The following is a 12,099-nucleotide window of genomic DNA, read 5'->3' on the forward strand; positions in this document are numbered from 1 at the left end:
CAATGGCAGCATTACTTAACTATGTGCAATTTGCTCTCCCTATCTTGATTTAAATTACACCGCCAGAAAAGACTGACAGTGACTGCAGTCAAATTGCTTAGAAAAGTGCCTCTTCAGAGGGAGAGAAAAAAATATCTTGAGTGCAAATGCTCTTGCAAAATGCCTATTGAGATCAGGGACAGCAGGACCGGCTGGTTTTCATTAGGATCATGCTCATGTAATTATGCTGGGCCAAACCCCTAATGACCTATGAAATGGGGGTTCACGCCACTGATGTTTCTACAGCGCACACGTGAATCTCAAGAGTTAGAGGAGGCACCATCAAACAAGAGTCTCTGGTCTTTTCTTGCTTTCTTCACTTCTCCACATCAGCACAGGCTCTGGGGACCATCTTCAGGACGATGGGCTGCTTCGGTTGCAAGAAACCTTTCGTGTCTAGAACCAGTGGGATCTTGAGCAGGAGGAAAAGAAAAAACACAAACAGCCATATAAGTTGGGAAAAGGGACATTCATGACACCAACGGGACGCCTACAGCCCTCATACATCTCAGCTCCCCCTTGTTTCCCATGAATTTCCTAACTTACAGGTGTACTTACAGCAGGACCATCACTATTGCTCATACTAAACAGCCATGAGCTGGGATTTAATAGCCCTCAGCTCTTGAATAAACGGGTTAGTGAATTCTGGCTTTCGCATGGCACGGTGGGAAGAGCTGCACTGATCAACAGGCTGCACGTGGAGGGAAAACCAGCCAAAATCCATCCAGGGAGCCACAGCTAAGGAGGGGCAGGCAGTACTATTTTGTTTAATGCTGAAGTGTGTCAGCATTAAGGGGACCCAGAGTGTAATGGGAGCTGGAGGAGCTATAAGCTCTCCAGGAAGAATGAAACTAAGATTGCTGCTCAGACTGTGTACCAAAGAAAAAAGCATCCGCGCACAGAAGAGCAACGGGCTCCCTTGGGGTGGGCTGGAAACGTCAATAAAAAGAACATTTAAAACTGCCGTTGGAGGGAGTCAGCTTGCAGGGGAGGGAAGAGTGTTTTACAAGTCTCCTCCATCAGTTTGGTGCTGCTTGTGTCTCAGCTCTCCTTCTCACCATCAGGGAAAGGGTAACACACCCCCAGCCCGACCAGCTATATTAAAATCCCCATATCCCAGTAAGCTTTGTTACAGGAAATTTAAGCAATGTGGCTCAGAGCCCAATGTGCCATCAGTGGAGGAGTGAGAGGAGGCTGCAGCTTCCATACACGTATTCCAAAGGGATGTTCCGGCATGAATTTTTCCCTCCCACTCTGATCTGATGTACATGAAATTTTCTGTAGGAAACAGGGCCAAAAGAGCCCCATAAACCTATAGGCACCAATAATACAATACATATTTAACTTGTCTCCTTTTAATTAAAGGCAGTTATAAAAAGAATCAATTTTATGGATTGCAGAGGACTAGAAAAATGTCATTAGACTTGAGGGAGAGTGGATAGGTCACTGCATTGTTAATGGACTATTACAGTCTTTCACCTCCAGGTTACTAGTTGAGCTGCAATCTGAATCTGCAGAGATTCCAGCTGAGCACCCGTGCCAAGTAATAATTTAATAAGGATTTTTCTGTTTCTTACAACAAATGTCCTTTGAATACACTTGCTGACCCCTCCGCTCTGATTTCCCCAGCTCACCTCATGAACGAAATATTTTAACGGCAATGCCTTTCGCAGCAGTCAGTCCAGAGAGCTGGGTCAGGGTTGGAAGCTAACACCGACCATAGTGCTGCCTGCCTCCGAGTCACAGGGAGTTGCCATGTTTTCGGGAGGTCTTGCCTGGCATATAGTTTCCAACACCTCCTGCATTTACTTCGTGTCAAACAGCCCCGTCTCGCAGGGCTGACCCATCAGTGCTGCACGCAGCGTTCACGGGGATCCTGGGTGAACCCCAAATCTGGAGGGATCCTGCATAGCCTCAAGCAGGGAGAGGGTCACCAATGCAAATGTAGCTCAGATTGTGCTTGCTTATGAATTGTTACCCTTTAGAGACTGCCCGGTGGCCCATAAGAGATGAATTTTGGTGTCCTGGGATCTCTCACAGAGAAGAGCCATGTTTGTGTTGTAAAGCACAGCTCTGGAGTGGGCTGGAGGCATTATTCCCTTCCTTCTCTCTGGGGCAGGGTCTTCCCAAGCCAGGTGAAGGCAGACTGGCAGTACACCGTGGGAAAGTGAGCACCCCACCACTTAAGTGCACCCAACGAGAGGCAGAGGACTTCAGGAATTTCAGCCTGACATATTCCACCAACATTAACTTTGCTTCTGTAGAGGCTTAAAAAAAAATGTATCGGTAACCTGTGCTGAAACATTTAAATTAATGAGAAGATTTAAATACAATTATACCCATATGCCTCCCTAATCCACAGTGAAATCTCCCGCCCTGATCTCTCTGTGAAGTAGTAAACCCAAGTCTACAGACAAGGTTCAGTGGTCCTGAAGCTAGCAGTCTCTGGACTCCTCAGGGAAGAGAGGGATTTAACGTGCGTGAGAGACAGCTCCTTGTTGTCCAGAACCGTGGGCAAAAGAGAGCGCACAGGACCATCCCAGTGGGACTAAAGGGCGGATAACGAAACACACCACCCCATGTTCTCACCGGCGTGTCTTTGCAGGTTCTGAATGAGAAGTTTTGCAACAGGACGACCGCAGCCACTTTCACGGTGAGGAGAGCAAACCTCATTCCAATGCAGTTCCTGGGGCCAGCCCCGAACGGCAGGAAGGTGTAGGGGTCAACAGACTCCTTGTTCTCTTTACTGAACCTGATTACAACCAAAAAAACCATTAGGGAGAGCTACAGTTCCAGGATGTGTCACGATTCAGATCTGAAGTGATGAGGGGTCTGGGAAGGCAAAAGCGTTTTGTGTTTCTGTGCACATTAGAATAACCCAGCTAAGTCCCTTATTTCTAACTCAATAGACACCTTATGGCTCTGCTTTCATCCTGCTGCTTGGAGTTGGTTGTGCATCTCCAGGTGTATCAGGTGAACAGGGAATACCTGAAATATGCCAATGGATTTCATAACTCCTCTTTTCTCAGAACTCCCTCTCAGCTCAAAAACTGAACCCAGATTTCAAACCCTAAACCACACCAGTCTGCAGCTTCATGTCTTCCCTTTAGATCAAAGGATGGAGCAAACACAAAGATGTTCTCCCCCTGCGTGACTAAAGGCAGGGTTGCTTTTGAGACACACCAGCCGTTCCTCTCCTCATCATGAAAAACAGGGGAGAACAATCAGCTTTACAGAGGAATTTGCCACTGAGCATTTTAGTAACACTTCTTAGTGATCAGTCAGTTTTCATGTCAGAAAGCTTTTCCTTCACAGTGCATGAGGTCTAGGTACAAACCCCAGCCATGCTAAGTGGGTAGTGAAGTAACTCGCTACCGAGACACCAGCACATCCCTCTGATGAAATTCCCAGCAAGGCAAGTGATCCCTAAAGAGCTCCTGGCCATGCCTCGTTTGTCAACCAGAGTAAGAATTTGTCAGCCAGGAGCTCCTGGAGTAACTGGTGTAGCATGGCCATTGCCAGAGTACTCCTATTCGGGTGGTTCCCTCTGCATTCAACACAAGGTGACCACAGGTGATTTCAGCAGCACCCATCTCTCCCTAACCTGTGCCTGATACTGCTGCAACATTTTGTCCTAAAGGTTACCACATCCCCACACCAGGGTTGACTTCCAGGGGCGTTTCGTCTCCTGGTGCAAGGGCAGAGAGCTGGTCCTGCTCTCTCTGGGTCAGCCCTCAATGTCTTTGTGGCCACCTAGAGACTAGCAGGTCCAGGATCTCCCAGGTCTGCCCGGGGGCTATTGTCTCATTTCACAGGGTCTGACAGTCTCCTAAGCAAGGATTGTTTCATAACTTGAGTCAAAAAATTAAGTTTGATTTCCTACCCGTCCTTGTCCTTCCACTGCTGATTTGCAGGGCATCGTGCCAGTCACCCAATGGCTCTTGCTTTAATATCTGGCCATAAACCCCTCAGTGTTACAGCTGCTGGGAGCTGCTCTCACTGTCGCTCCCTTCAATGCAGTTAATTAAATTCCATGCACAGTTTATGGATGTAGCTCATAAAACTCCCCTCACGGTAATGCTGGGACTAGATGTCAGACAATGATAAATGCCTGATTTAAATGTTATAATCATGCATTCCCCACTTTTGCTGCCATTTCCACTCCCAGGGCTGAGGTTGAGTGAGCAGCTATTCCCCCCCACCTGGCCCTCACCTCTCAGGCCTGAACTCCTCTGGCTCTGGCCAGTACTCTGGGTCACGATGCAGCACATAGGCTGGGATCATGACCACCATGTCCTTTGGAATAGTCACACCATTGATTTCCACTGTCTTCTTGCAGACCCGCTGAATCCGGCCCCCAGCGGGGAAGAGCCGGAGGGATTCATTCACCACCATATCGAGATACTCCATCTGTGTGATGGCGTTGTACGTGGGAGTAGCCTGGGGAGCAGAATCAGGATGGCAACAAACACGGGACTTCAACCCCACTCCAAACCAACCCCTGCCCCCAATGCTTCCCCTTTAGGCATCAGAGACAGAGAAGGGAAAATCTCAGAGGCAGCACCTCCTCCATTCCAGCTTTTGTTTCCAACCTGGCTTCTGGCTCAGGGTCTACAAGCCTTGGGTGGGAAAAACCCCAGCATCTCCCCACTCTCCCTTACCTTGTTGGGCAGGTTTGCATCAATCTCTTCCTGGAGCCGCTGCTGCACGTCAGGGTGAGTGGCCAGTTCATATGATATGTAGCTGAGGGTGGAGCTGGTGGTCTCATAACCAGCAAAGACAAAGATGAGAGCCTGAGCCAGAATCTCCTCATCACTTAATGCTGCAAAGAGGCATAAAAACACACGCAAGAAGCTGAAACCTACAGTGATTAACCCTTGGGAATTCAGGATCCCACTCGTCAATCTAGGTAATGCTATTCAAAACTAGTGAACAGCTGGTAAAGGAAACATCCAGCTAACCCTCTGGTACCACAGAGGGGTGGATCTGGCACTGTTGCACAGCCAGAAAACTGCTGTCAAGACCAGCAGTGTTACGCTGCTTTCTTTAAGAGCAGCACCAAGGTATGGGTAGCCTGAACCTGACTCACAAAGTCTCTGCCATCTTCTGGGACTGTGCTCGTCAGACAAAAAGGTAGAGGCACATACCAGGAAAAGTTAGAGATGCCCAGCAACTCCTCTAAGCCTTGAGATGAGCCTTGTGCCGCTGAGGGATTAGTAGCCCTGAGCATTTTGTGGCAGTGGTGATAAGGATGACACAGGATTTAATGCTGGTACTGCGGAGGTGTCCAAGTGCTGCCAGGATGCAGCCTGCAGTGTAGAGTGTTGTACGAATACCCTGTCCTCAAGCTTTTGGCAACTCAAAAATTTACAAGGATCCTGCCCTGACTGAGGTTGATGGACTATGCCTTGGCTGAGCTATTATTATCTAAATCTAAGACTTTACCCAGGATGAGGAACAGAGATGAGCTCACTGATGAGCAAGGTACATGCAGCATATGTGCTTTGCGTGCTTCATGAAGTGCAGCCAGCATTGCTGGCCTTCAGAGGAGATAAAATAGCAAATGGGAGTAAGAAAATATTCACTCTATTGCACAAACAGACCACAGTTTATCCCAGGAAATGGGATATAATAAAATATGGTTGATATGTGATAAGCATCATTACAGTCCTTTGACTGAGACCTTGAACCTCCCGCAGCATTAACGACTAAAATTCTCTCCTACTTCCTTTAACCACATGAGGAACTACCACACTTTCTGCTGAGAGGAGGACAGACCTCAAGACATACTTTTGTAAGAGGCGGTCTCATCAGACTTGGAGCTGTCACAAGAGTTCTGCGAGTCAATCATGAGTTGCAGGAAATCAACCCGGTTCTGGGGAGAAACAGAAGCAGTCAGGGAAGATGCGGGTGGGAAGGAAGCAAACCTTGTCCAGCACAAGCGCCTTGCAGAGACACCTGCTCCATTCACAGGCTCACAGCTTCAGTGCGCGTTGAAGTTCAGACTGAAGACCCTCTATGGACACAGATACTTTCTCCAGGTAGAAGCCCAGGCAGGGCATATTTCTGGCTCTCCCCAGGTTCGATGAGCTGGGAGATGTTATGGAGAGTAGGAGATACACCACAGCTTCTGAAGATGCTGCCAGGTCCCTCCTGCACTCAGAAGGGCAGCACAGCGAGGAGGAAAGGCCACCTGGGCTGGACTCACTGTGTCGCTGTGCTTTTCTCGTTCCTTCTTCATTTTTATGAAGACGCTCGCGAAGAAGTCCATGACCTCTGAGGGTAACAGAGTCACATTCATCTTCTCCAGCAGTGGGGTAAAAAAGGGGAACAACACTAAAAGGAAGTAAAACAACGTTTTAGTCAAAGGGGCCAAGAAACTAAAAAGTGGCACAAAAAGTAGAAAGGAGTGGGGTAGATCTGACCCTCCAAAATTGCTTTTTGTTGCCTTCAGCTCTCTTTTTACCTAACCATGGCTGGCACGCAACTGCACTTGAGAGTCTCCTCCGTGTATCACATACGGCCACAATACGACACTAAGTGCAGCTCTCGGTGATGCAGCTCTCTCTCCATCTCATTTCTGCAGGGGTCACTGCTTGTAGGAGGGTGCTGCAAAGACCCACATAGTTTGACTGCAGTTTCCCTGGGGAAATAGTTCTACAGATCTCCTGGGGTGAATCTCATCCTGCAAAGAGCGAGCATCTCCCATGCGGCAAAGACAACTTGAAGCTGCTAAGGGAGCTACCAGGAAATGCAGGTGGTCACCACCTTTGCTCAGGGCTGTATGAGATGAGGTGTGTCATACCTAAGAAAATGAACAAAGGGCTTAGGAAACTGAACTTGAGAAATTTCTTAATGTTGGTGACAAAGGGGTCACTGGGGTTGCTCATGGAGTCAATATTCACACTGAAAGAAGTGCTGGTCACTACATCCATGCTGTAGGCTCCAAAAATGCTAAGTAGAGAAGAAAAGAGAGTAAATGGGACGAACCCGACCAGATCAGGGAATAAGAGCCCATCTATGAACAATCCTTGAGAGAAGGACTCTTTTTAATCAAGGACTCAGTGCAGAGTCCTAACGTAACAGGCGCAGTCCTGATTTGGCAGTAATCATCATTCTATTTTCCCAAGTCTCCCCAGTTGTATTCATCCCCCAGTTCTTGTCAGTGTCAAAAACCTCGGCTGTAGTTGGAAAGCACTGGACTGTACTCCGCAGTAGCAAAGACTGTGTTCTGATTTCCAGTTGTGAAGGAGATCGTAAAAATTACATCCCCAAATACCACATCTTGTGGAGCTTCTGCAACAGGCCCTACACCTTCCTCAAAATGCATCCCCAGGAAGGCAAATCAGGGAACAGAGCATAGTTACTCCATCTGAGCAGAGCAAAGTCCACCACTGAGGAACACACCATGCCCATCACCACTATGGAGTTTGCCTCCATAGTTGATGAGGGAGCTATGCTAAGTGTGGAAAAGGCTCTCCAAAATGGCCTCTTTCCCACACTGAATACAAACTCTTCCCTTTCAGACCACACAGTTACTCACTCCTTCACGGTCACGAACTCATCATTAGCCACTTTCTTCTCAACGATCTTCACTAATTTTTCACCATAGTGATTAATGATATGGAACATCTGAAATGCAAACCAAGCAAAAGGCACTGTTGGCTCTTTCACCTCCACCAGACAAGGCTGGCAACTCTGCACCGCCATCTGCAACTTGCCAAGTCTTTGGCTTGTAGAAGGTCAGGCAAGAGGAAGGTACCATCTCCAAGACTTGGAGATGGCTTTCTCTCATCTTCTAACCAGGCACCAGAGGTCATACGACTATCATTGAGCAAGTTACTCCTCCCAAAATCCACAGGCAGGTCCCATTCCAGCTAAGCATCCATGCGAGCTGGGAGCAAACATGGCTCCTGAGAGCATGGAAAACGGGCACCCATGGTCTGAGCAATGCGCTTAGCAAGAATGAAATACAGGTCATAGGGCCAACAGCCTCAGCTTGCACTACCTTGTATGCTATTTCATCCCCCATACCCTTCTCCAGCCTCCCTCCCCATGATGGTAGACAAACACGCTGCTGAACTGCACCCGACAGTGCAGGTGCTAATGGATGTGGTCTTGACAAACAGGACAACTTTTCCATTTGAGGGGAAAGTCTGTACTCAGAAACAGCCCAGTCCTTCTCCAGCTATTGATGCAAAGTACCAGTGGCCTGTTTTACCTCCTTCAGCTTCCCGCTGGTGAAGGTTGGAGACAGCAGAGTACGAATCCTTTTCCACTGTTCATCTTCAGTCACGTCGAGGGCTGACTTCAGGATCCCATTCAGACGGAAGTTCTGCACAGGAAGAATGTTAGAGCAAAAGGCACACCGCTGTACAGGGAGACGGGTGAAGGTTTCCAATCTCTTTCCACACGTGATAGAAATACAAAAGAAACCCACTGCAAAGTGTTGACTTAGCTCCTAAGGTCATATCAACTCTACCTCAGCCAGCAAACCACAGAAACGGAAAGAAAAGCGTGAGAGTCATAAATGACATCAGCCCCAGGGTGCATCCAGGCTGATGTCCCAATGTCCCAGCCAGAGTGGCCTCTACAGCTCCCCAGCAGACTTTTGTGGTTGGTACCATCAGTTATCTGGGGTACAACAGAGAGCGACTACTTGCTGAAGGGCTCACAGAAGGAGAACAGAAACCAGGAGGAAACTCCTTCCCTCTTGCTGCAGGCACTCTACTGGAGAGCAAAGCCTGGCGCTAGATACCTACCTTGCGATTGGTAAAAATGGTATAGCACTCTTTCACCAGGATGTTTCTGATGAGGACGGGGTCCAAAACAGCCAGCACAGGCTGCCTGCCATCAAAAATCCTAAACCAAGAGAAACCAACACTCAGTCCAACGCTCATGGTCAGCTGGAGCGAAAGCAGCCTGCTTTCTTTGTGGCCAGAGCCATGACATTGACCTCTGGAGCCCAAAGGGTTTGGGCCATGAGTCTCCTCTGACAAAACAGCCGAAGGGACAGCACTGAAACTGGTGTAGTATGTAGTAACACAAGGGAGAGGGAAAAAAAGTACCAAACACAGACAGCGTGAGCATTTCTAGCAACTGCCTGTGGTATTGAAGAGTCTCCAAAGCCATGTGGGTCCAGATGAAAGGCAGCTTTTGCCATGACATTGATCCCTTGCACTTGGGCTGTCGGAGCTCTGTTGCTGCAACTGGTAGCTGGAGTCAATAAATCCACACTGAATAGCCTACCTGCGGGATAAAGAGATCTCCCTGCCTGGTCTGCAAGGCAATGAGAGGGGAAAAACTCATCCGTCTCCTCCATTTTCCAACCAACAGAGACAGAAACACTTAAAAGCTGTGGCGGGGCTAAAGGGCAGGGAGCCTTGGGCCACAGCCGAGGGGAGCTGCTGTCTTCAAGAGGCTTGAGAACATTTAATCGTTTGAACACATGCACTAGGTTTCATGAAGCCTCCTAGGATTTTTTTGCCCAACAATTTTGCTTCGGTTTGAGAGGTTCTCAATAGAAGCACGATAAGAGGCCCCTGCACAAAACCAGCACTGTGCAGGGAGCAAGGAGGCAGGTTGAAAGGCAGCTCATGCCCCAGCTCTGGGAGAAGCAGGTAGCAAGATGAAAAGCACCATGGCAGCCTGCTTTCTGCTCAAGACAGACAGAAAAGCAGCTTCAAAGGCACAAGGCTCAGTTTGACACCAAGCAGTGGAGGTTATTTTCAAAGCTTATGGAAATAAATGACCCCCCAAACTGGCTACCAGCATCCCAGCCCTGCATCGTGCTGAAATCCCAGGAGAGAAGCCTTGAAGAGATGGCAGGAGACCTTCCCAGTGGTGAACCTGGATTTTCCCAAGCTGTTACTGCTGGAATCACAGTGCTGAGACATGTTGGCAATGTACCTTTTCCCATGCTATTTTGGGGCTGCGGAGCACCCCAGACAGACGGTTTTGTTCTGCAGAAAGAAACTCACCCCCAGATTTTGCCGTACTTTTCAAAGCACATCTGATCAAAATGCAGGACTCCCTGCGAAAGAAGAAAGGCGAAAGGAACAGTTTGCCAGTGAAGAGGGATCAAAGCAGATCAAAGCGGTGCATCCCACAGATCCATTGTAAGGAGCGGAGGTTGGGGGGTGTACGGTGGCTCTAAAGAGTCATGTAGTCACTTAGGGGACATTTGCAGCAGAGGGAAAAAAGAGAGCAGAGAGGACAAAAAAAAAACCAAACCCAACAAAAAAGGCACTTTCAACTTCCACTAGCCAACCTGAGCTAAAAGTGTGATGAAGCCAAGGTGTGACAGGGTACACAACGTCAGCGTGAGCAGAGTTAGCAGGCAGAACCAGATCCCAGGGTGTCCTTTATCTTCAGCTCAACAAGTTACAGCTGCTACTGCCTTGACCTCATAAGATCTTCCACTGCAGTTACTGAACTGGAATGATGATGGCTTCTTTTTTTTTCCCCTTTGTTTCCATTAAGGTTTTAACTTTAAGGATTAATTAAGGATGAAACTTATGGGACACATAACACTCGCCATGCATCAACTAAGGGACCATGTGCATGACGTAAACCCACAAACACAAGCTAAAACTCTTCTTTCATTGAAGCTAATGTATTTTGGTCTGTATTGGTAGTCAGTTATCCACGACCAGTGACTACCTAGTTATTTGGTAGTGTTTGGTGACTTGATAATAGTTGAGTTTTATTTAGAAATCTATTTGTCAACAGCAAGTGGCTGGAGAGGGCATTGCTGGGGCTAACTCAGCCTCTTCATGGGGATGACCCAAAGCACAAAGAAACACGTAGGTCTTGGGAAATCGCAATCTTAGGCAGCGCTCCAGTATTTTGTTCCTTTGTTTCCAGCAGAACTTCAGCTGCTGGGGAGCAGGTAGAAATCCAGCGAGAAACTGAAACTTAAATAAAAAAGTAGTTGAAAAACACAGCACACCTCATTCAGGTCAACTGGAATTTTTGTGTTCTCAGTGTGCCCAAAGAGCTTCCTACGTGAAAGCATCCTTTCCAGCCGACTGAATCAAAGGCAGAGGACAGAGATGCCCAACGGACAGGAAAAACAGCACAGCCACAAGTAAGATTTTAAGGCAGCTCGGGAGTAGTGACTGCTGGTACTCACATGCCGGTATTGCAGGAAAGTTCCAAAAAAAGGCACAGGCTGTGGCCCGGGAATGCCCAGCTTCTTGAAGACCTGGAAGGGCCATATCCCATAGCTGCCAAACGAAGAGCACGTGAGACACATTTATGCACCGAAAAGAGAAGCTTCTTCATCCTGAGCACAGCGAACAGCTTCAGTGACTAGTTCCTGCCATCCAGAGCAAGCTGAAATTACAGACCAGCAGCAGCAGCCCTGCTGCAGATACTCCCTTCCTGCAATAAACACAGGTTCACTTGTGGTGAACGAGAATTCATGGCATGTTTTGATACAAGACACGGGCTGGAAGGAGCTGCAGCCCAGCCTCAGCAACCACGGTGTGCCTGGACATCCCCGGGCTTTCCTCGGGGGCCTCCTTCAGCCCCCCAGAGCAGATGACCACGACGCAGGTGACTGAAGAGGGGTCTCAGAGGGATTAAGTTCTCAAGCTAAGCCCTGCCCTTGAGTTTGTCTTTGTAAAGCCCCATGGTGATGCTCAGCTGGTGCAGCCACAGCAGCTGAACAGGGACGTAAATCACAACAGTGAAGTTACGTGTTTGCCTGTACCGTCACTACAGCTCCCCTGAGTGACATAAGCAGAAGGGCCGTTTCGCCAGCAACTGCTTCAACAGGGGCTTCTGCTGGCACAAGCACACGAGCGGACACAGGCACTGCCACTGCCCTGCTGCCAGCTTGCAGAGCCCAACGACACTCTCTCGCCCTTGCAGCCATCCAGAGCGTGCTGCGGTTAAAACCACGGAATTTACTTCTTTTGGATCTGCTGAGAAAAACAAAACAAAACAAAACCCCCCAAATCCTCGAGAAGTTCCTTTTTATTTCCCTCCCAGCCCAGCCCAGCTTCCTCTTTCCATTCCAGCAGGCACGGGAAGGGCATGGGGAGCACTGCACCC

At 48.5% G+C, this 12,099-nt stretch overlaps 1 protein-coding gene across 1 annotated transcript in view; it reads right to left on the reverse strand.

Annotated features, from left to right (window-relative positions):
* Positions 1–355: 355 nt before the first annotated feature.
* The window catches only part of LOC104495828 (cytochrome P450 3A29-like), a 12,167-nt gene continuing 423 nt past the window's right edge, over positions 356–12,099 (reverse strand). The window contains exons 2-13 of the mRNA XM_010138857.1: positions 11,174–11,267; positions 10,020–10,072; positions 8,802–8,901; positions 8,261–8,374; positions 7,583–7,671; positions 6,845–6,993; positions 6,248–6,375; positions 5,830–5,914; positions 4,701–4,861; positions 4,253–4,479; positions 2,629–2,791; positions 356–451 (exon numbers count right to left, since the gene is read on the reverse strand). Of these exons, the coding sequence (XP_010137159.1) occupies positions 356–451; positions 2,629–2,791; positions 4,253–4,479; positions 4,701–4,861; positions 5,830–5,914; positions 6,248–6,375; positions 6,845–6,993; positions 7,583–7,671; positions 8,261–8,374; positions 8,802–8,901; positions 10,020–10,072; positions 11,174–11,267 (1,459 nt within the window). The remainder of the gene's footprint in view (positions 452–2,628; positions 2,792–4,252; positions 4,480–4,700; positions 4,862–5,829; positions 5,915–6,247; positions 6,376–6,844; positions 6,994–7,582; positions 7,672–8,260; positions 8,375–8,801; positions 8,902–10,019; positions 10,073–11,173; positions 11,268–12,099) is intronic.

This window comes from Buceros rhinoceros, unplaced genomic scaffold (genome assembly GCF_000710305.1).
Source record: "Buceros rhinoceros silvestris isolate BGI_N320 unplaced genomic scaffold, ASM71030v1 scaffold4876, whole genome shotgun sequence".
NCBI lineage: Eukaryota > Metazoa > Chordata > Aves > Bucerotiformes > Bucerotidae > Buceros > Buceros rhinoceros.